Genomic DNA, 24,651 nt, shown 5'->3' on the forward strand with positions numbered 1-24,651 from the left:
AGGAATCATTCCACTTTGGTCAGTCAGTGTGTTTCTAACTGACTTCATTGTTTTGTTTCTGTTTTGTGCTTTTTAAAATGACCACAGGTCCACCGATGCAGTTTAAATAGGTGGAACTTTTTATTGGATCCTAATTTAAAGTATCACACACTGTCGGTCCGTCACTGAGAGGCAACTGTAACAGTAGGTTACTAATATATTTTATAGTATTTACTAACTAATAACTATTATAACTTCTCCATATTTTATATTGTTGCAGCTGTTACTATATTGTGTTTATTCAGATAATAATAAACAGATAGCTTCTGCTTATGGGTGTCTATAACTTCATTATAGTCTGTTATAAACCATTTGTTACATTTTTATAAACAGCTTATAAATACAAGGGGCAGGAGTTATTAAAGTAATTTAAAAAAACTTAATTTAATGTTGTTTTAATTTATTAATATATCAGAATTCTGCTGCCTGTTTTATGCTTCATGTAAATGTAAATAATGAGAGGAGCGCTAACGTCTTTTACTTTCAAATATTTTATCTGTCGTGAGAAGAACAACTTAAAACTGGACTAAAGGAGATTAAACTGTAGAATTTGGGTTTTTTTCCCAGAATGTTGGACCGTACTCACTCTTTAATGACTAAATATCAAAATATCAAATATAAAATATCATATAATATATATTAAAATATAAAATCTTGCAGCAGCAGAACTGAAAGCACCAAACTGTGAAACATTATTGACCTGAATGAAGTCATGAAACAGAAAAAGACAATATTAAGAAAATGGACAGTATTTTAATGTTAAAAGAATAATGATAAACAAATATTAAAACAAGTTAAAACGAGTAGATTGGTCATAAAAAAAGTTTTGTTCTATAAAGGCATATTTCTCTCTGTCATCGTACAATAAGAAGAAGGCTTCAATCGTCACTTTAGTGCCTTGAATCTTCCACTGGTGGCTTTTGTTCCCGAGCAGCCTGAATGGAAAGAGGTTATTCACTGTGCGCTGAGGTCTTTATTGTTTCCCTCTTGTCTGTGTGTGACTCCCTGATTGATTGTGTCTCAGAATTCTTTGAACCTGGAACAGAAAGTTGCATCAGACAGACTATTAGACACAAACAATGCAATCAGATATAATGGAGTTGAGTGCAGATGGTTAATATCCTGATTTAATATCGTTGAATTCCTCATTTAAAGGAATAGTTTTTGGAAATATATGTATTCCCTGACTGGCTGAGAGTTGAATCTTTATTCATGTAGTTTAAACCAAGCAGAGTTGACCAAAAGTGCTGTACAAAATAAAGTCAATAAATCAATAAATGACAATATATATGAGCTAATATATATATATAAATATAAAAGCCACTGAAAACATGTATGTGTTGAGTTTTATCTTAAAAGTCTCCAGTTTTAGCCACCACATCTGGATGGACTGTTAGCTTAGCTTAGCATAAAGACTGGAAATGGGGGGAAACAGCTAGCCTGGCTCAGTCCAGAGGTTATAGAATCCACCAACCAGCAAACTCTAAAGCTCACCGATGAACACGTCACACCTTGTTTGATGAATTCGTATAAAAACCGAAAAGTAAAAAGACCATTTGTGGCTTAAGAGTTATTTTAATATTGTGTAACAATTTATTGATGAACAGGAGTTTGTATTAGCATCAGTCTGATGAGCCAAGAAACAGTTCTTGCACGTAACTCCCAGAAAAACCACAATTTATCGTCTTTACACTTCTGTTTTTGTACTTAATAATGAGGTATAACATGTTAATTACTGATCTTTAGGGATGTTGGTGGAACCTGGCTAGCTATTTCTCCCTGCTTCCAGTCTGTATGCTAAGCTAAGCTAACTGCTTCCCGGCTCCAGCTCCAGAGAGTGAACGTTTGTAACACCAAACACATCCTGGCTTTTTATTGGATGCTTTTACAGATTTGTTTTAGTTCCTGTAATCGTTTGCCTTTCTGTTCGGGGCTTTTGATCTCAAAGGTGTAAATGAAGGTAAAGCTTCTTTAATCCACAGCTGGTGGAGACACTCACCCTCTCATTCGGGGACCACATCCACACCAACCCTGAGCCTCCTTGTAAACAAGTCTGGTCAAAAACTGCAGACAAACAAACAAACAATGTGTCAGTTATAAAACTACAGAGACGTCATCATTAAAGGAGATGTAATGTTTGTACTGTAGGAGACTATAGAGGGAATATACAGCGGGGGGTTTCTGACCAGGCAGGCTAGGACGTCGGCGGAGATGAGCATGTAGAAGACGTTGTTCCAGCCGGTGGGGGAGATCACACCGGCTAACAGAGGCCCCAACGCAGCTCCTACACAAAACACACCTCAATATGTAACATCCAGGGTTCGTACAGCTTGGAAAAAGTACAATTCAAGCACTAAAAACCAAACATTTCCGGACTCTCAAAGCCCTGTATCATCACGTCTAAATTGTGACTATGAATAATGAAATATAAAGTTAACAGAATTCCTTCATACCAACAACAATCAGTGGATATTGTCACATTGTTTAAAGACTTTTTAAGATCCAACAGCCTGAAAATGGATCTCACACATACCTATGGAACCAGTCCCGTCAATAATGGCCGTCACTGTCGATAACGCCCTGGAATTTCCTCTCAGACTCTCATGTGTTCCCTGTTGCAACAAAAGACATTAAAGTTTTTAATTTTTTAATCTACATCCTCTAGAAGACATTAGGATTATAGAAACTGTGACAGATGGCGGCGTGTTTCCCATGATGCTTCAGGTCTTACCAGGTCAGCAGATACAGCGGTAGTGATGAGGGCGTACGGTCCGTTCACAAGGCCTCCACACAACAACAGCATACCTACACGTGGAAAAAAAGACTCCTTTTTCATAAAAACAAATTTTTTTACACTGTATAATTAACCAACTTCCACGTTAATTTCTTTTCACTAACGACTCATTTTGTGCGTTCTAACTGGACTGTGGAGGCTGAATGTGAGCACAGCATGGAGATGTTACAGTGGAAGGATTGTCAAATACTCTATAAGAGCCATAAGTGTAATTAACAATGTGTACACCGGGTGGCGCTGTGTTACTGTTGAGGGCTCAGGTACAAGGATAGGAAGTGGCTGTTGTTGTCAGGTGTTTTTGACCGCTGTGGCACAGTGGCAAAGTTTGTTTGCCCGGTAGAGCTGGCGACCATGTACCGAGTTGCTGCAGTGGCCCAGGGTTCGAATCCGACCTGTGGCCCTTTTGCTGCGTGTCATTCCCTCTCTCTACCCCCCTTTCCTGTCTATCTTCAGCTGTTACTATCAATAAAAGGCAATAAAAAAGGCCCCCCAAAAAAAAATATATAAAAAAAAGTTTGTTTGTCATGCTGTAATCGGTGCTACCTCAGTATCTCGTGCTAAGTTCCTTCAGTTTGTCAACTGATTGGGACTAACTGACTGGTTACTCTCTAATTTTCCCCAAAAGTTAAAGTTAAAATAAACTCCAAAGTACAAAAACAAAACACAACAACACAAAATACAGTAAAGAAATCTTACCGATTGTTGTACCGAGGCTCCTTTGTCCGATGTAATTATAGAGGAAAAGCTGCGACATGAACAAAACAAACCATCATCACATCTTCAGCTTTATCTTGCACTCATAACAACTGAACTGTAAATCTACGCTGGACATCTGGACATTAGTAATCAGATGATATTTGGCTGTTATGCAGGATTTAAAAAGAGGAAAATGCAGCTTTGACAGCAGCAGATAACATTAAGAAAGACTGCAGCCAGCATGAAGATCACATCAGATGTTTCCTACAACAACACCGCACTGTCCACTGCTTCTATCTCTCCAATAATGACCAAAACACACTGCAGGCGTCTGTAAACTCTTTCTCCAAACTTGTTTGTCAAACTAGCTAACTGGCCAAAAAATCAGTTAATACAGGTTTTAAGATTTTCCTATAAAACCAATAAGCTATGAATGTTATAAAGTACAGAGAGACACAGTAACATCTGGTTGAGACAGAACAACAGCAGATATATGAGCTGAGGAATGTGTTGACAACCAGCATAAAATAAATCAGATTTATTAGCTGACACTCACCATAGGGGCCGCGGCGAGCAGCATGACGCAGCACGTTGTCGCTCTTCCACCGGTGTAGTCCGACACAACACCCGCCATGATGCCTCCTGCAGACACAGTCAGTCACAGAACTTTATATTATATATAAATATATAAATGAATCCAGATATATAAAAGTACAATAGTTTAATTTCAGTGGTATTTATCAACATCAAGTAATAATCAGTAGTGGTTTACTATCAGGTATTCGGTTGCTTATGACATTTAAATTATTAAAGGGCTGATTAGGTTGTGAGCCAACGTTTATTTGCTTAAATCACTGAACTCCCCCTGCCTTTATTTGGGACAGGCGTCTATTTGGGACAGGCGTTTAATTCCTTTAGCACAAAACTCTTGCTCCGCACAGATGGAAATACTCTCTAACTGTAGTGCTTCTCCTGAGTTCTGTTCAGCAAATTTGACAACTGACATGATGATTATGATGCTTCAAGATTTGTCCCTTCCTTCCTTGTTTTAGCATGTAAGTCAGAATGAATTATACGTTATACTTTGTTGTTGATCGTTTCGTAAAAATATATTAACGATTGAATTGTGGAGAATCTATAACTGATCTAATGATGTGCAGCATGTACATATTGACAGAAGTTTAAACATTTATATTTGTGTAGGAGATTGAAACGACTTAAAACTTGCTCAAGCAGGCGACCCAGTGGGTTTTAAGACGTTTTACACATCAAGATCATTTCTATAAAATCCATTGGAGACCTGCGTTTATTTGTCAAAACGTGTAGCCACACCAGGCTTTTAAATGAGACATGCGTCTATTAGGGACCCTGCTTTAATTGGAAATTTTACGGTAATTATACAAAAAATAAAAGGGTGGATCACGGGAGTTGCTGCCTCCATTTGTTTGTCTGTGTTATTGAGTGACTTATGTGATTGAGGCAGCCTTGGACCTGCAGCTCTGTTTTGTGAGGTTTTGTCAAAAGAGTCTGGTGACTTTAGAGAGAGCGATATATAAAGGATTCAGTTCCACGTCAGAAGCGCTGTCAGCAGGATAAAGTGGTGAAAATACGGGGGGAAGCCGTGATACTACGGATAAGTTCCTCATACAAACTCCCTCTTTAAAGGCCTTTGTGTCTTTCGTATTTACATCATACATTTCATATTTGGCACATTTCCTTTTTACCTCTTCTGCCAGAAAATAAAACCTACTGATGGGTCAAAGTTGAAAACTTACCCACAATTCCTCCCACATCAAAGAGCGTCGACATGTCGCCGGCCTCTTTTGCCTCGAAATGTGCTGAAAATGAGAAACAGACCCCACATTAACTCTGAAAGACTTTAAATGATGCCCTGATGTTCTCTCTCTCTCTGTGTGTGAGCGGATACTGACCGACGTTGGAGATGTAGAGAGGAAGCCAGTACAGGAACGTGTAGCTGACCAGTTTGGCGAAAAGCAGACAGAGAGAGAACTCCACCACTCCCTGTGTGAGACAACAAAATACCACCAAAACCTCTTATCAGTCCAAAGTGCTCATTATCCGAGGACAGTGAGATCCAGAGCCGCTGTAAACCGGCAGCGGCAGCCTTTCAAAACAAAAGCCTCCATCCGTGTACAAAACAATCAGCTGTCACATCAAGTCCTTGGAGCGCCTCCACATAGACTGTTACTTCCAGCTTGAGTTTGTTCTTCAAATGTACGACTTTAATTTTGGAATATTACACAGCCCCCGCGGCTCTAATGGTCCTAATGCACCGTCAGAAGTCTCTCAGAAAGCTGAAATTGCATTTAAAAAACTTTCAGGTAGTTCAGAAGTTTGTATTTGTAGGAATATGAAACAATCCCAATGCCACTGTCACTCCTGATTCCACCACCAGAGGGCGCCACAGTAAGGACTTCAAATCCTACTCATGGTGGCTTTCAAACTGCACAAATTCAGAATATAAAATACATCATTTATTCTTTATAAATACAACTTTCAAATATGAAACAAGGTACCACTCACAGGAATACGAAGCGCTCCACAGAAGCTGATGGCCTCGACGTGCTCCTCCACAAGCTCCGTGGACTCGGTGCAGATCGATCCGTTGACAGTTTGGTCAGCGTGGGCCGAGTTCTGCTCGGTCTCGACGCTCTCCCGCTCGCTCTGTGAGACAAACACTCGTATCTGTTAGTCTAAAAGCTGTTTGTGAGGGAGGAATCAGAGACGCTGAATGTTTCTGGGTTAACTCACATGGTGCTGAGGAGGAGTGCAGTTCACGTCTTCAGGTTCTGAATAAGAGAGAAGGAAAAGATGGGGCTCAGAAATGTTCAAGCTGAATAAGGTTCACTTCCCCGACCCCACAATCATTAACAATGAATGATGAAATAAATAATAAAGGATCTAAGTTGAATTTTAGTTTAATCTGTTTATTTTCTCTACATAAATCATATTCATTCAACTTTATTTCACTCCAGATGTTTTGCCCTGGTCATCCAGACCCCCCTGCAGTGACTCTATGCACCCCCAGGGGGCCCTGCCCCTGAGTTTGAGAACCATTGTTCTACAGCAACTTTCTGGTTTGACAAGAAATCTTAAAGACAACAAGATGCAACATGTTGAGCCAGACATCTTGAGACAGAATTATAAGCCAGATGAAACCTCAGCTAACTCTGTACTAACATCTGATCTTTTTATCTGACTCTGGTTAAAACAGGAATCAACCAACTAATCAATCAGGTGTTTAACCAAAAATGAATAGCCACAATTTTGATAAGCAGCAGTTCCTGGCACCAAAACCAGTTACGGCCGTGAGATCAAGCGCAGACTCCCTCCAAATAAACAACTCTTCAGATGTAGATGCAACGAGTTTGCAGCTACGTTCCCAAATATCACTTCACTGTGTAAATTCAACTGTACAAACTTAAACTGTGTGTGAGTGTTTCTCTGGTGAACAGAAACTGACTTTCAACCAGGAAGAAGAAGCACAGGATCCCCGTGGAGGCGATGATGAGTCCGGGGACGATGAAGGACATTCCCCACGCCGAGGAGACGAAGGCTCCGGCGATGAGGGAGCCGAGGATGTTTCCCACCGAGGTGTGGGAGTTCCACACGCCCATGATGAACCCGCGTCTGAGGATGAAAGCACAAGAGGTACTGCATCAGAAACACGGTTTTATCCCTGTTAAAGGAAGAAGTTGGACATTTCTGACAGTGAGACTCAGATCGATATCAATCTTATGTTTGAGTTGAGCTAGTGTGTGTGCCTAATTTGTTTAGTCTGTACACACACTGAAATGTTAATGAAATGTTTCCATAACTCCGCCAAAAACCACAAATTCTTTTTACATTTCTGTGTGTGGATTAAACAAACAAGATTCAGCGTGTTGATTACGAAGCTTTAGAGGTGTTGGTAGATGTGTCTGTGAACTTCAGACACAGCCAGGTTAGGTGATCCCCCTGCTTTCAGTCTTTATGCTAAGCTAAGCTAACCACGTTCTGACTCCAGCTCCGTACCTAAAGGTCCAGTGTGTAACATTCAGGAGGATCTACTATATAGAGTGGACTAACCAAACACTGGCTCTAAATAGGGCTGTTCACAACTTTCGTGGTTGTTTCTCCTTTAAAAGTGAGGGGTATTCAGTTGGTTGCTATCTGCAACTTCACCACTAGATGCCATCAAATGCTACACACTAGACCTTTAACATACACAAGATTGATATCGATCTTCCCATCACACTCTAGATAAACGTATATCACAAAATGTCAAACTTTCTTTAATGATCAATATTTGATTAATTATGTAAAGCTTAAAAATATGAATAAAAGCAAACAACCATGATTTTGTTACTGTATCTCAGAAAGAATCGACACATAAACACAACAGTAACCAGCTTATTGCAGCACATGTAAACACATTTTATCTGGTTTCCTGCATAACCTGATTTCGCTGAGTGACCTCGTTTCCTTTGTGCTGGTAAACACAATCTATGGGCGTACACTCAGACAGGCGTGGGAGTGATGTGTTTAATAGTGTTCTCGCTCTGATGTTTGTGTGAGTGAGGTTATTATACTTCTGCTCTGACCAGTTCTTCAGCTTCCACACATATTTGAAGGCCAGTTAAGATTTATGATGTGGATTTGATGTATGCAGTCTGAAAGAATTCACAGCCTGGTCTCACTGCGATGTCAAACGTGTGCGTGACTCAACCAGCCACTAAATAAAGAAGAATGTAACATTGCATGGTCAGCAGGACTCCGTACTCACTTCCCCTTCCCAAACCAATTCCCAACGCAGGCCACCACTGCCGGCCAGCCCGTGGTCTGCATCAGCCCGTTCATGACCTGCAAAGACAGCGGGAGAAAGCCGAGTTAACTCGCTGCATTAAAGCCTCCGAACGCTGCAAATATCTTCCTAAAGAGGAGAGAGAGAGAGGAGACGGGTGGGCGGTGACATTCCCACAGCCGACCTGTGTAAGCCCAGACACACTCCTGCAGGTCACATGCTGCAGCTGTGAGTCATGTGATGAGTAAAGCCTGAGTAAGCCACCATGAGATCTTTGCATTTTTAGAGGTGATAAATGAGGTCGGTACTGACCCGCAGAGCTCTCAGTGATCACATCTGTACGGGGGGGTAAAAGGGTTAATCAATACAATAAGTCAAGTCAATAAGTATCTACAGAATGAGTAATATTTCTACTTATAGTTCTCCTGAGGTTGGGAATGTACATGTGGTATTTGACTACAGGGGATATTCCTCTGTCATGTGAGGGTGTGGATGGATGCATGATACTGGATTATTGCCAATATTCAATACTTTCCTTTTGGCTGATTGCTGACTTGAATTAAACTGTCAGCTTATCCGCATGAACTTTTCATTTCGGGCGGATACTGATGACGTGCCGATATTATGGTCATTGCATTCATGAGCGAACTACAGGGAGTAGTTTTATTCATTTATTTAACTGCACATCAGCTAGTTTATGGATCAGTCCAAAGTTAAAAAAAACTAATAATATATTATTTAAAATACCTTTTTGAGTGAATGCTGTTACAACATTAGCTTTTATACTACTGTTAAATAAACATGGAAGTGGTCAAACAACTTGTTATCTTTGATTTTCTATGATCAGTCATTTATCAAGAAACAAACAAACAAACTTTCTCTGCTTCCAGCTTCACATAAATTATGATATTCTGCTTTTTGACATCATTGTTAATTGAATATCTTTTGAACTGTGCATAAGACAAAACAATAAATCTGCAGACAGCACCGTGAAGCTGCAGCGTTTATACACAGGAAGAGAAAGAAGCCTGTTTTTAAAGCTGTGGTTTCAGAGGTAATTCAACTCTCACTCGACTTAAATCTGATGGTAAGAATCTGAGCTGGATTCCCATCATAAAGTCTCAGCCACAATGCAGTTTTCAGTGCAGGGGTGCGGTTATAACTGGTCCAAAAAAAAAACTGAAGTGAAATCAAACTCTTTTGATGTGCTTTTAGTTTTACTGAGACACTGTGTACACATGCAGACTGCCAGCACTCATTTCCTATAGTCAGGCGACCAGTGAAAGCTGAACGTTTGGTGGCAAGTCAGCAATAAACAGCTCATCTGATCTCGGTGCTTCCCTCTTTCTCCTCCCCCCTAATGAGATTTAGTTGTATGCAGTAGTTCTGCCTGCAATTCTGTGCAATCACTTTCAAAATGTAAACAAAAGGGGTACGACAGGAAGTCAGAGCAGTTAATTAAATTTAAGACTTTTGAACCTATTTTATGTCCATACTTGAAATAAAAAATATGAAATACAGGAAGGAGTCCCAAAATTGTGAATAAATTGACATTCAACTGAACATTTCTGACTCCCCATGCGACTCTAATGTCTTTATAATTCCTAATTTGTAGCAAATGGTGCATGCTTTTAATCTGAAACAAATACATGAGGTCAGTTCTGTGACATATTCTTCAAATACAGACATTGAAACTGTAGTAAAAGGTGTATATGCTGCTGCTATAATGTCGATATGACTGGAAAAAATAGGCCAAGACCTCGACTCTCCAGTGAAGCGTCACTGCAGCAGCACCTGAGCGGCTCAGGCGGACAGTGTGGCTGCTCCAACCCGTTAACATGGCCGCTATAATGGCAGTGTGGCCGGGGCCTAACTGCGTGGTGTGGTGGCGTTTACCTGGATGAAGCCGTAGTACCCTAAAGAGTGGATGTTCCAGTAGAAGCCGAGGCCGAACAGACACGTGAACAATCCACTCATCAGCATCCCGAAGCTCAGGTAGTATCGCAGAGGCAGGCGTTCTCCAAAGATCCCACTGCGAGCACAGGAAATGGTCGTGAGTCAGTGCGGCACACACACACACACACACACACACACACGCTAACGGTACGAACCTGAAAAACATGCCAAAGGCATAGGCAACCAGGAAGCAGTTATCCAAGACCCCAAACAGTGTCTGATAGTTGTCCTGGTCTAGAGAGAGACGACACAGATGAAACTATTAGCGTTCATTTATAATATAACTATCAACTACTGAGCCCTCACTGGCTTCCCACCCCCAACAATTATACCCAGGATCACTGCGATGATGGGAGAACCTGTTCCCTAACATAAAAACCTTCCTATACTGAACCGTACGATACCTTAATGTCCACAATGTGAAGATTTTTACTCTCAGCTACTCCTGTATCGTACAGAAGGAAGTCGGATACCAATGCTCATTACTGGAAAGGAAAACGTAAGATAATCTATATATGCAGTGTTTGAAGGATTTAGCTGGTTCAGACTGTTACGGGACTTTGTTGTAAGTAAGTGTTCTCTATACTTAAGATTGAAGGACTTTATCTCAGCTTTCATTGCAAAAACTGAGTGGAAACAATTAGAGTTTTGCTTGTAAACACTGTATAACGTCCATTATCAGTCCTTTAAAAAGCTCTCTCCGGGTTAGGTGTTAAGTGGTTCTCTGTATCTCCAGTTTGTTTCACTACAGAAGAGAACGGAGGGAGAGCATCGTTTGAAAAGGGCGCTGAGATCTCCGACTGTCTGGTATCGCGAGGTCGGGATATAAAGACTAGACTTCAATCTCACGACTAACTCATCATGCAGTAAACAAGAAATACATCCCAACAGTAACAATGATTTATAAAGGAGTGAGGCAATATTCCCAGCATGTCTCTACAAACTTCAATAGAGATTAACTCTGGTTTCAGCTTGTGACATCTGATGAATACAGGCAAACTATTTAATTTCATGTTATGATTATATTGGCCAGAATAACTGCGATACTATCAGGATAATATACTTTATACTAATTAACATACTGAAACACACAGAGAGCAGCTGTGTTCCAGTTCAATAACTAACTGCATACAGTGTACACTAATCCTTATACAATACTGTTGCTGTGGTAACTATTCAACAAAGCAAAATACTGTTTTAATAAAACAGGAAGTGAAAGAATACTTGTGCCGTCAGGCATCCATCAAACTGCAAAAGTTAGAAAACTTTGATGTTTTTAAAGATTTGACACAGAATCCTGGAGCTGTTACGTCTGCAGCTCCTCCATTCCCACTGTGCATTGTGGAAGAACATCAGTTTTTAGATCGTAAGCTCGCTGTTTTGAGAACTTTTTGTGTATTTTATTGTGTCACTTTTCCTCTGTGAACACACTCGAAACCTGCTGACTGTGCAGTAAGGGTTTGGGACACAGCAGCTGTCTGCTATGTAGCAGAGGGGGTTTCTTTCTGCACTCTGTGTCTGCTCCCTTATAACCCCAGTATCACACTGTTGCTGTATTTATATATATTTGGCTTTTATTTTGATTCAGTTTTTATGTTTTTTGCTGTATTGTTTTATGTATTTTAGCTGCTCTTTACAGGCTGTTTTACAGCGTTTTGTCAGAAGGCCAATTTCCATTTCTAGTAATTTAATGGACAATAAAGTTGTCTTATTCAAATTGTAATGATGAAGAAATCCCTGATATGCTCTCATAAAACACTATATCAATCATCATCTACTCATTAGTGTCCAAGTTGACTGTCGGTGGAAACAAGTGCAGGACTTACCAAAGGGCGCCCAGTCGCACCAGGTAGCATTGTTGGTTATGTTGAGGTCTGTAGGCTGAAGGACCGTGGAGCAGTTTCTGTGCAGCTGACTCTGAGTATCACAGAGGGAAGCAGGTAAAATGACACAGACAGTAAAATAAAGGTACAAGCAAGTAAAAGGAAGTACAAATGTGCCTTTTTTCAATGTATAAGTTGTATATTTCACCAGCTTTCATGGTATTAGACATGCTTCTTCAACATCTGCAGCCACTGTGGCAACTATTAAAGGCTGAATAATGTGCAGGAGTCGTCTCATCTGTAGCTCGGCTGTTAGATTATTATTGATAAGGATTATTAGCTTTATGTGTGTAGAGCATTACTAGAAAGAACTAGAAAATAATCCTTTCTTAAAAGATGTATCCCCACTGAGAGTGAGGGACCTAATTCATCGGGTGAATTCTCCTTTTACATATTTAACAGAGTCTTATGAACTTGTCTGACTGCTCTGTATCTGATGGGAGTCATGAATCATGTGGAGTGAAGATTTTCATCAAATGATATAAAGAAAACCCCAATTATGTAACTTTTCTACATTATAATAACAGCTTTACAGTCATTTTGATGCTACATTGACTGTGAATGATTTACTCAAGTTAACCACAAAGCAAGGAGTTAGTGCCCCGGACTGGGAGCTCACAGCACTGGAGGAATGTTGGTGTATTAAGAAGCTTCAGACCCCCTGGAACAGGTTTTCAGGCCTGGGGCGACGGAGCAGGTGGGGTAAATGTGCTTTGTGAAATAAAAGGCTGCAGACAGACGGCGAGCTGGCCTTGTGTTGTTGCACTTGCTTGACATTCAGAACAAATATATGTGTTACTCTGTCCATATTTACCACAGTGGTGCTGCAATCACAACTAATACCAGCTTCAACTTCTTCTTCCTTTAGGGAAGTGCTATAATCAGTTGTCATAAAGTCACTGGTTGATGATTAGATATTGCTAATATTATACAGGGGTTGCAGGAACTTGTGATACAAGTAGAAATGTGCCTTTTTAAATGTATTAGTTGTATATTTTCAAAGCTTTCAGTTTGCTGCCATTAATGTGAGCGTGCTACGTGCTATCTGACTGCAGTATTAAGATAAAAATCTGGCTTTCTGAATAAGAAATGTGTGTTTATCTCCTCTCTGATCCTCTGGCGCTCTCTGATGAGGATAGAAGAACATAAACATATGGCTGCAAACAGAATAAGAAGCAAGGACAACGTGAACTTTTGCTGTCGTTGAATAAGAAACTTTCCACTGATGCAGAAATGTTTAAAATGTTCCTCTAACACTGATTCATCAGTATTAACGTTCTTATAATGTCATATCTAACAATATATCAGCCGTATAAGTATTATGCTCTGAGAACACCTTCCATACCTGTCTAACAGAACTGAACATTAGAAGCTGCACAGAGATGGATGGGTAGATCAGTGCACCGAGGCTCCACAGTGTCGGCCTTGTTTAGCTCTTCATTGTGTTTTTTTGTATCACGTACACTGGAAATGTGGCGATGAACTGTGAGAACGACTTTTTAATTAACACTTTAATTATCTTGTGACTGAGCTCAGTTGTGGCCTGAAAGAGAAAACTTTTACTTTTACTTACTTACTTAACTATTGACATCGCTCGTGCTGAAACATGAGTCAATCGATGAGTTTCTGCAACTATTTTACTAATTAATGAATCTTCTTAGTCAGATTTGATGATATTAGACATTCCCTGGTTTGCTGCCATTAATGTGAGCGTGCTACGTGCTATCTGACTGCAGTATTAAGATAAAAATCTGGCTTTCTGAATAAGAAATGTGTGTTTTTTTTCAGAGGAAGACTCGCACATAAGTTCAAATAATAAATCTACAGAAGCAATCTGACACTTTATTCACAGTTAGTTACTCTGTTTATTCTCCCTCTGGCGTGCTTTACTTATCTAAAACAAAGGAACAGCGTGAACCCGAGATAGAGACTTCCAACCTCCAGGGAGGATTTGACCTACAACCCGGGCCTGTCAAGGTCCTGCAGAATCGAGTAGAAAAACTGCAGATAAAAAGGAATTGAATTGTCCCAGTCACCTTCACAATGCTGATAGGTTTCCTCGAGAGATGGTAGGCCGTGTAGAAGAGGAAGGTGAGGAAGAGAATGAAACCACGATACCTGAAAAAGAGAGGATTAAATAAAGATACAGCTGCAAACAGAATGAGAAGCAACGACAGCGAAGACACCAAATGCAGATCGGATTTTACTGGTTAATCTTTTAGAAGCCGACGTGAATAAGAAACTTTCCGCTGATGCAGAAATGTGTGTTATAAAACATAAACTGCTACCAGCATGTCACAGATCAGCTGAGTTCATACTCAGTGAACGACAATAAACCGCCGGCTGAAGATAAAGACTTAAAACATCAGCAAGAACATGGAAACAACATCTTTATAATCATAAAACATTAATATAGTCTTTCTTATCTGTCCTCCAGAGGACGTAAGAATAGAAACACCTCTCAACATAAGACCGATACACCACCGCTGGTAGCTGTTACTCCTGAGTATTTCCATTTAATTACTACTTTATACTAATTTAACACGACATTTCGTCGTTTTTACTCGACTACAGGGCGGCAGCGGTCTGAGATTTTCACGATACAATAACCGTCTCTCAAGGTTTAACTGTATAATGTTATTACACAATTATTATCAGTCCCAATGACCCTTAAAGGAAAGAAAACAGAAGGGTTGAACTAACACTTAATTATAATTTCTACCAATATGGTAGAATTCAATACCGTAGATAAGTATATGAACACGTATAAAAATATACCGCTGCAACTCCACTCTATAGTTAATGTACAAAATAATGATTTTACATTAAAAAACACATAATAAGCTACATTACATGAATTAAACCTGTGCTCGACATCCTTTTTAGTTAGTTTCTGATGTCTGTGAGTTGTTTTCTGTTCCACTAAAGAGACATTTCCCTCCTAAACTTCTTACATGGCTTCATTTAAGTTACAGTTAGAGGCCTGAAAAGGTTGAATTGTACAATATTTAAAGTAAAATAACTACAAATGTATGTTCCACTCATGTTTTGTCCCATTTCCTGCTCCTTTAATCACCTCATGACCCCTCACATTTTATCTCCTGACCCTTTGGAGGGGCCCGACCCCATGGTTGGGTTTCACAGGACTAAACCACAGACCTCCAAGATCCACCTGGAGTAGCTGTTGTTGTTCCTCTAACACTGATTCATCAGTATTACCTTCATTATGTTTTTTTATCACGTACACTAGAAACATGGCGATGAACTGTGAGAACGACTTTTTAATTAACACTTTAATTATCTTGTGACTGAGCTCAGCTGTGGCCTGAAAGAGAAAATGTTTTTACTTGTAACTATCATGCTGAAACATGAGTCGATTGATGAGTTTATGGAACTATTTTTACTAATTAATGAACTTTCTCAGTCAGATTTGATGGTTTTCTTGTGTTAAACCGCAGTAAATGTGCAATCTTTGTGTTTGGGACTGCAGTTTGAAGGTGTCTCTCTTGCTCTCTGGGAGACTATGAACCGTCTCCTGATGATTTATAAACCCAACTGATCAACTGTTAAACTAAGGAAATAATGGAAAGATTACTTGATGAAGAAACTAATCATTAGATTGAATATTCAGACTCAGACAGCTTTAATTATATTGTGTCATTGTTTTAATCCTATTAAAAACCCCAATAAACAAATAAAGAAAGTCATAATAACAAGTACCTAACTAATGATTATTGGTTTGTTATTTAATCCTTCTTCTCTGTTGATGTTAATGGACTTTCTCACTGAACTGCTGGAGTCTTTATTTCTGTAACATCAGCAAATTAAATTAACAAATAATCTCCACAGTGAATTAGAAAACTAAGATACCATCCTCCTCTTGTCTTAGCCGAATTCCTTAAATTCCGGATTCTGTCGCGGATCGATTCGATAAAGGTCAAATCTGCATCGATAAAGGAGGACGCTCTAAAATTGGTGATTTTTTGAATGGAGTTTGGCGTGGCTCGATTTCTCGCTGCAGAACCCCCCCTCCCCTAAAATGCACCAATTAGGGTATTTAAAATAAAAAACAAACAGTACATAATGAACCCACAACTTCACAGAGTGTGTGTTTTATCGATGTGGTTGTGTGTTGATCATTTACAGCAGGGAGATAACACACGTATACAACCCAGTATACACACACACACACACACACATAAAGGCTCTGTAATGAGGATAATGGAAACTTACCAACTATCTCGAGAGAAAGACGTGATAAACCGTATCCCGGGAGCCGTGGACGACTTCATTTTCGATGCAAAATGTGTAAAATAAATAAATAAAAAGAATAAACTTTACGCAGAATCACTCAGTTTGCAGCCATTTCCTCACAACACATACGTTAAAGACACTATTTAGTTTATTAACGGGTTGTAACGGGTTGCTACGGAGCTGAACCCGGTGTGGTAAACCCGTATTGTCCGGTAGCACCGACTGAACACGGAGCTTTGTGTCTCTGAGGTTGTTTACAGTTTAAAGGAGTAAACAAAGCAGCGACCACGCAGGATCCGGGTCCGCGGACGTCCAGCGGTGGAGCCCATTCTGGGTTTATAAGGAGCGGGGAGCAGAGAGCCAGCCTCCCGCAGAGCCTCCGGTATTAATACACAGGTATTATTAGCCCGGTAACGGGACGGTAACAGCAGAGGAGGAGGAGGAGGAGGAGGAGGAGGAAGAGGAGGAAGAGGAGGAAGAGGTTATTCCTAAAGGTTTTCCAGTCGGAGCCTCCCGCCGGACACGTGATCGCGCACTCTTCGGGACAGGACACAGCTGATCCTCCAACAGAGGGGGTTCAACATGAGGGTCGGGACCCCCTCTGGTACCGAGCCGGTAGTGGGGGGTTTTAATTTAAACAATCTGTGCGTTATTATAATGAGAGATAATGATAATTAAATAATGATTTAGTGTCTTTAAGTTAATATTCTGAGAAACGTTCTCATTATAACCACTTACAATATCATTTTCCACCTCACTTTGGAGGAAACTGGCTTCCATAGAAAACATTTATATCCAGACTTTGGGAGTAATAGATTACATGTAATGTGTATGAATTATAATGAGAGACTTTCTCAAAATAATAATTTAATATCTCAAAATAATGACTGTGATATTACGACTAACAGAATACTTTTGTTTAAATAGTTCCATAGTTTGGCACCACACTAAACTCCTTTATCGTTCCTGCTTGTAGTTTTGTTATATAACAGACCATATTTATTAAGTGTTATTCAGGGAGAATTAGTATTCTTGTTTCATCTTATAAGACCTCGAGCAAAGCATATTAAGATCATAATTAATGTACAAATCACTCACTATCGATAACCAGTAATTAGGAGGTTATTGAGGGAAAACCTAGTAGTTGTAGAATATGATCGTACAGAATCAGGCATTCATATGTGCTAATACTAGTTATTGCTGTATACTTTAATATAAAGTGTTTCATGCAGGAAGATACTGATGTTCGACAGGTTAACTTATAAAATTAAATATAATTCATGATAGTGTAACATGGACACAGAATAATGTCACTCGTTCCTATAAAGAATGAATTGTAAGCAGCATTTAAGAAAAAAAGATGACAAAATTAGGTTTATTATATTTTTAAACAGTCCTGAAGAATGTTAATGTGACACAAACAAACAAAGCACACTGTAAAGTTTACACACGTACTGACCTCCCTGATGTTTCACTAACTACATAAACACACACATTTCTTAATTATCAATAAATAAACCAAAAGTTCATTTCTATGAGGATTTTAAATATATTTTAAAGGTCAGAAATCAATAAAAAATAAATGCAAATAAACCTTTAATTAACAACTCTCTCTAACCATTCCATTAATTTAAATCAGCATAAAAATAATAATTAATGTGTAAAAATCAATCAGGAACACGTGTAAATCACTCTGTATGTTTTTATATTAAAATGATTCTGACACATTCTGAGTGCACAGATCTCCTTCAGCTCATTAAATCCCTGCAGCTGAAGGCAGAACGACTGATAACGTTCACACATCTGCAGCCTCCGATCTGAACTCAAAGTCATCGTCATTCATCGTCTGCAACACATCCTGGATCTCTCTCTCTGTTCAGGCAGCACGCGGCCTGTTTTTATCAACGACTGCAGTTCATCAGCTCCTTCTATTGTAAATCCAAACTCAGCATGGTTGAATGTAACGCCTTAGCGTACGCTGTGGAGGAGAGAGATGATAGTCAGCAGATTATATAACACATAAAGACAAACAGTTTGAGATTCTGCTTCTATAAACACGTCTTCTGTCAGACTCGTGGAAAGAAAAACACCCAAAATACACCTCCAGGTGTTTATTGTACTTCATTTTGTCTGTTTGCGTGTATATTTCTCCTAAAGTTAGCATTCGATAATCCCTCATTTGCATATTTAAACATAACATTTTCAAAAACTCGTAATACAAAAAAGACTTGTCTTAATGTGAGTAATCAACTGGGGAAGTTTCATGGTGATATCTGTTAGTTTAAAATCTTCACCCTATTCACTTTTTACAATACTCAAAGTGAGTTTTTTCTCCACTTCAGCAGCTCTTTCAGTTTTATTCCTGTTTATATTCTGAAGGTTTTTAAAGAAGGGTTTGTTCTTATAGCATTCACAGCCCGATTTATATCACGTTTTATTCCTAAAAACATGTCGTTTTAGTCTGATTTATGGAGCGAGATGTCGTCAAAATCAAACAAGGACTTTGAACGTGGCTTTATCCAATGTTTTTGTTCTGGAAATGTGTGTGTTACATTTACACCTGTTCAGTTTCTCACCTTTGGGATTGTTGTGGAAGACGCAGTTGTTGGCGCAGGTGTCGGGGTGGGAGTCCCAGAAAGAGGAGGCGCAGCAGCAGAGAGGAGGGAGATCCAGCTTCTCCTGAGACAGTCGCTCCTTCATCTGAGCCCTCAGAGCATCGACGAACCTGCAGACAACGAGCCGCTTCATCAGCTTCAAGACCACACTGACAGATTCCCAGGTTGCACTTCAGTTAACTGTATGTGTTTATATTCTCTGGAGTCTCAGCAGCTCACAGAGAAATAACTCATAATGAGCATTAATAATCCAGACTGTGAGCGGCTCTCATGTATAACCAATATAAACAGTTCAACAGGACAACAAAGAGTCAGTTTGTGCTGTAATATTACAGAGCTGCAATTAATCAATTCATCAGCAAATTAGTATTTAGTAATAATTCATTTTGAGTCATTTTCTGTAAGGGGAAAGTCTCTAATGTGAACATGTTCTGGATTCTTTACTCCTCTGTGACAGTAAACTGAAAATCTTTGGGTTGTGTTCGTCACTTTAGGCTTTTGGGAAACACTGATCAAACAGCTAATCGATTATTGATCGACGGACTAATTAATGATAATATTTTGTTAACTGCAGCTCTACTTTTTATTCAGGAGCTGAGTTTGACACAAACTGCTGCAACTCATTTTCTCTTCGTCGGGAAAAAACTCAGCTACACACACAACACGTGTTACCATGGTTACCAAATAATCTGCATTATATAGGTCAGGAGAAATAAGGTTTATTATTATTATTATTATTATTAAATCTAATAAAAACTTGTGTAGTCCACTTCAGACTTTAATTGACAGCTTGCACATCAGACCAGATGAACCGAGCAGGTTGGGTGTGAAAGCATGAAGAGCTGTAAAGCGTTTTCTACGGCATCTCTCAAAAAGACGTAACAAGATTAATTATTAATATTAGTGGGATATTAATATTAATAAGTGTGACATCACTTGAGGCAGTTTGTCAGACGCCTGGAACCACAAAAGGCTCAACAAAACAGTTTTCATATATTCACTAATCCTTTCCAAGAGCAGTAAACAGACTTTGCAGAGTAAAATCAGCCCCTTTAAACTCAGTAATTAATAATAATAACTAACTAACTAATGAATTACCGTGCAGCCACTTTCCCTTTCTCCTCCCTCTTCCTCCTCTGCAGCTCCTCGGCTCTCTCCTCCTCCTCCAGCTTCAGTCGCTCCAGAATCAGCAGCTCTCTCTCCTCCAGTTTCTGCCGGGCCTCCGCGAGCTGCCGAACCCTCTCCAGCTTTCTCTCCTCCTCCACACGGATCTGTTCTTTCTCTGCTTTGATCCTTCAGTGGAGAGAGGAGACCAAAGACACTTTACGTCATATCGATCTGAGTTAGTTTGTATGCTATCCACAGATATCGAGCCATATTAATGTTTGAATATTGTTTCTGCAGTGAATAATGATCTTTCATCACTCTGGGACACATTTTGGGCGTAGATCAACTCGCACACAGTAAGAGGAAGTGTCGGGGGGAACAGTGCGGTCACCTTGCTGTCCTCTTCAGGTGTTTCCTGTGCTGCTTGTTCTCCTTCACTTGCTCTCTCTCAATGTTCATGTAGAGTCGGCGGTGCATCAGGAACTGAGACTGACGCTGCAGAGAGAGAGAGAGGCGCTCTGTAACATCTGCTCTGACAGCTTCACACTAATACAGCAAATAAAGGGTTGAGCGGATGGCTACTTGTCTTTTCAGCTCTTCCTGGTCAGTCAGAGGCCACAGCACCCGCTGGCCTCTGAGGCTGGACTGGAAACCAGGATCAGACTGTGCAGGATCAGACCATCCGCTCAGCTGAAACACACACAGTGAGAACAGATTACAACCATGTGAGGGGTTAATCTGCCGACTGGTAACAGCTAACTGATCATGACAGAAAAACACAACAGAACTGAGTTGTATACGTTTTTATTATGACACTGCTAACTCGTCACTGCTGCAGAATACATTGATGGGAGATCATTGTGAAGGAGCCAGCATCGAGGTCAGGTCAGGTCAGAGCCGAGATAAACTGCACTGTTCCCTGTTAGCAGCCCGGGCACAGAGTGAATCAGAGGGGAAATGGAAGTTATGTATCATTAACGATTCCATGACATCAGCAGGTGTGAAGTAAAACAACTGGCACTGTAACCTCCGGGTATGATGGAACATGTCATTGCACTCTGTCAGCTGTTTATGGTCATAAAGGTCAAACTGTTTGGGTTTCTGAGTCGACGACAGCCTGAAGTCTCACTCTGAAGTCTGAAGGACCCACACTCACTGGCTGCTTCCTTTTGGAGGATCCTGCCCCTGAACTGAGACACAGATACTCTTAATAACTCTATAACAATAATAACAACCAGAACTAAACATTCAACACATTCAAGTTCCAGGCTTTAGTACCATTTAAATGCAAGAACTACCCTGACCCCGTGGCTCCATTCCTAAAGCTGCTGCCTGACGTTTAACAATGAAAACAGGAGAGTTGTAGCTTCAGTCAGTCCAGAGGATGGAAAGAGCGGGACCGGTCAGTCAGTATGTGTCCGTCTGTGTCCGTCTGTGTCAAACACTTCACCAGAGGTTAGTTAATGATGTTACTGAGTGAATCACATGTGTACCGATTAGAACCGCGGATCAAAGCAAGGAAACGTCTCAGTGATGATGGAAATATACTTTTAACTGTGAGAAGAGAAGACCCTAAATAAAACAGCTGCTTTTAGAATGGAGTTTGGTTTGACAGTGTGGAGCAGACGGTGTTTTAACCTGGATCATTCACATAAACTGAGCTCACCTACCTTCAAATAATGAACCTTGTAAACTGTATAAAGTAACACAGGAAGTAAAGGAATAAAGCCGACCTGTTTTCTACTTCGATTAATGAACACAGAATAAGTGACAGATGGCAGAACTACCTGGAGATTCAATAAGGTAGTCAGACTGAAAGGACTCATCAGCCCCTATTTCTTTAATTTTTTGGATTTTTAAAAATTTGGTGGAGCTTTATTCTGATCTGCACATCATATCGGATTTAGAAATCTGAATTTTTTCGTAAGTTATTGAGGAAAAACCTCATCAAACATCTAAATATGAACCCTGAAAAATATCTACTTCTCAGTATTTTTTAGTTTGTATTTGTCTACATTTTGGTAAACCCGCTCCAGTCACTCTGCAGCAGTTTCTGTTTGCACTTTATCCATGAATATAAAGATAATCTCTGGATTACTCGTGATATTGAAGAAAAAGTCTGTGTGTTCCAGTTTAACTCAAAATAACTGAACCAATATGGATGTTGTTTGCAGCTGTCGGACCACATTTTCTGCTCCCACCAAAATAATTCCTTCTTATTTCTACTTAACGAAGAGAACAACTGCAGTGACACTGACTCTACCTGCACCAGTACTGGCTGTTATTAGTAAACCTGTTCATTAACCTTCTGCTGAACCAGAGGACATTCATGATGACTGGTGAACAGATGATCATCTCTCTCTTCCTCCTCTTCCACTTCCTGCTCCGCTCTCAGCACGTGAGATCGACTTTTCTGTCGGATGCAGAGGAGAAACGTATTGAAAGAACAAACTCATTTATAGGAACTATGAGTTTTTAAGAAAGAGGAAGAGGTGTGAGACACAGGCGCTCACATGTCTGGATGGAGAGACGTTCCATTCGCCTCCGGGAAGGTCTGCCGTCATTTCCCCATGTGGGATCATCCGACAGGCAGCCAGTCTGAGCCTCACCTGCCTCATGCCTCCGCTGGACTGGAAAAGCATGGAAATAAATAATGCTCCACATTAATCACAGTCACATTGTTCTATTACGCACACATGGAAACACTGCAGTCATTCTGATAAAAACAACAGTGCAGAGAGCCGACTGAACATCACAACAGATAGAAGTCTGTCTGGGGATAAAATAATAAAACATTCTACGAGGATCTCTCTAAAACCTTTATCTGCTGCTATAACTCCTCCACTCTCTCTACAGGACTTTGCTCTCTTTCAGACTGAAAAGCAACGATGAGGCTGATGTCTGGAGAAAAGGCCTGGTTCGGTTGTCAGAGCTCTGTGCAGGAAAAGAACTTCTTATTGCACCTGGCTTTGGTCTTTCACTGGAAGCAAGCGTCCAAACCCAAAGCATGTGTCCATATCCTTTTGGCCATTTAGTATTTAACAACTCTCCAATGCGAGTCAGAGGGGGAGAAGAATCACACATACACGAGTTAAAGACAGAAAAGTATGGATGGTGCACCTCCTGAAAGCCGCTCTCTGGCGCCCTCTGCTGTGCGCCTCCTGCAGACGTCAGCTCCTCCTGCCGGTGTGGGACTCTCCTGTCGGGTCTCACCTGGACATAAACACACGAGGAGGAGGAGGAGGAGGAGAACCGGGCTTCATGCAGTGCCAGAACAAACTGTGGACTCTTTGATTAGTCAGCAGAATAATCCTCAATCATGTTTACAGTGAGGACTCGCTCTCCTTCTTTGTTTTACAGCGTTGTAAACTGAATATCTTCATGTTTGTGACCAAATAAAGCAACTTCAATCACAATCAGAAATACTTTGATAAGCATCTATTCAGAACAAAATATAAATATATATATATGTATAAAAGATATATAAAAGATGCAAAAAGTGATTGTCCGTGTTTGTGTCAGATTACAGAAGGGGAATAAAGAATAAAGGGAATAAAGAAATGTGAACTAATGAGGAGAATTTTCACTCTTTTAAATATTTAAAAAGTAAACTGACAGTTAATCAACATTTAAACACTCAAATGAAAAGAAAGTCATTAAGAGCTCACTGCCCTGATCCATTTATTGGAGTCAATATCACCGGATTAACTCGAGTCAGAACAGCGTTGTTGTTGTTGTTGTTGTTTACCTGCTGTCCCTTCCTGCTGACGTGAGCCTGCTGTGCCACACGATGGCGGACTTCATCCTGAAACCGCAGAAGGCTCTCCTCACTCTCCCTCCTCCTCTCCGCCTGGATCTCCTCAGTGAGCAAAGCCAGATCCTGAACGCAGCACAGGATCGATCAGAACGTCACAGAATAAACCAAATGCACATATTACTCTGAATAAAGTGGTTTATAAACACTATTATAAGGAGTTTGTATCAAACCTGATTATAATTTATTTAAATAAATAACTTTGGATCAATAAATCATCATCAGATTTAACTGTGTCTATATATAAAACATTAAATGTCTTTATTCTGTTTTATTGTAACTGTGGCAGTGAGGAGGCTTACAACTTTAATACTTAATTACACATTCACTTTTAACAGAAACATAATATATATTATTTATATAATTTATATGCTCGGAGCTGTAGCTGGTTAACTAGCCGTTAGCTGTTTAGCTGTGTTAACTATGGCTGGTTAGGCGCAGCTTCGTAACTACCGCTGTGTAGCTTGGTACGCTTGCGGGGGTAAGCGTAGCTGTTAAGCCTGTTAGCCTTATAAATATATAAATATAACTGGTTACGTAGGTAATAAGAAATATCATAGTAGGTAAGCTCCAGTAAGGGCATCGGGCGGTATAGTACAGATCCAATCTAATAGAATGATAAATTATTATAAATGAATATAAATAATAAATACTATAAAAATATAAATATTAAATATATAAATATAAAA

At 39.9% G+C, this 24,651-nt stretch overlaps 2 protein-coding genes across 2 annotated transcripts in view; both read right to left on the bottom strand.

Moving 5' to 3' along the window:
• Nucleotides 1-772: 772 nt before the first annotated feature.
• slc37a2 (solute carrier family 37 member 2) lies at nt 773-16,958 on the bottom strand. Its single transcript, XM_035667124.1, has 18 exons — nt 16,406-16,958; nt 14,209-14,290; nt 12,116-12,206; nt 10,445-10,523; nt 10,230-10,365; nt 8,316-8,392; nt 7,014-7,180; nt 6,302-6,339; nt 6,074-6,214; nt 5,461-5,551; nt 5,305-5,367; nt 4,086-4,171; nt 3,530-3,578; nt 2,771-2,844; nt 2,573-2,651; nt 2,226-2,323; nt 2,039-2,103; nt 773-1,075 (listed from the first exon to the last, which is right to left on the bottom strand). Exons 1-18 carry the CDS (start codon nt 16,462-16,464, stop codon nt 1,060-1,062), a joined length of 1,491 nt encoding a protein of 496 aa, XP_035523017.1. The 5' UTR covers nt 16,465-16,958; the 3' UTR covers nt 773-1,059.
• Nucleotides 16,959-17,772: 814 nt separating this feature from the next.
• ccdc15 (coiled-coil domain containing 15) overlaps nt 17,773-24,651 on the bottom strand; it is a 7,261-nt gene continuing 382 nt past the window's right edge. Inside the window, exons 2-10 of the mRNA XM_035667111.1 lie at nt 23,897-24,028; nt 23,269-23,361; nt 22,662-22,778; nt 22,454-22,561; nt 20,731-20,838; nt 20,540-20,643; nt 20,140-20,334; nt 19,003-19,151; nt 17,773-18,404 (exon numbers count right to left, since the gene is read on the bottom strand). Coding sequence (XP_035523004.1) covers nt 18,355-18,404; nt 19,003-19,151; nt 20,140-20,334; nt 20,540-20,643; nt 20,731-20,838; nt 22,454-22,561; nt 22,662-22,778; nt 23,269-23,361; nt 23,897-24,028 — 1,056 coding nt within the window. The 3' untranslated portion in view covers nt 17,773-18,354. The remainder of the gene's footprint in view (nt 18,405-19,002; nt 19,152-20,139; nt 20,335-20,539; nt 20,644-20,730; nt 20,839-22,453; nt 22,562-22,661; nt 22,779-23,268; nt 23,362-23,896; nt 24,029-24,651) is intronic.

This window comes from Morone saxatilis, unplaced genomic scaffold (assembly GCF_004916995.1).
Source record: "Morone saxatilis isolate NCDOM2014 unplaced genomic scaffold, NCSU_SB_2.0 Contig20, whole genome shotgun sequence".
Taxonomy (NCBI): Eukaryota; Metazoa; Chordata; class Actinopteri; family Moronidae; genus Morone; species Morone saxatilis.

Coding starts and splice junctions, on each gene's coding strand:
- slc37a2 (XM_035667124.1), bottom strand. CDS start 16,464: ATGAAGTCGTCCACGGCTCCCGGGATACGGTTTATCACGTCTTTCTCT. Junction 10,524..12,115: donor GTGCGACTGGGCGCCCTTTG/GTAAGTCCTGCA, acceptor GTCTCTCTCTAG/ACCAGGACAACTATCAGACA. Junction 2,845..3,529: donor GAGCCTCGGTACAACAATCG/GTAAGATTTCTT, acceptor TTCCACGTGTAG/GTATGCTGTTGTTGTGTGGA.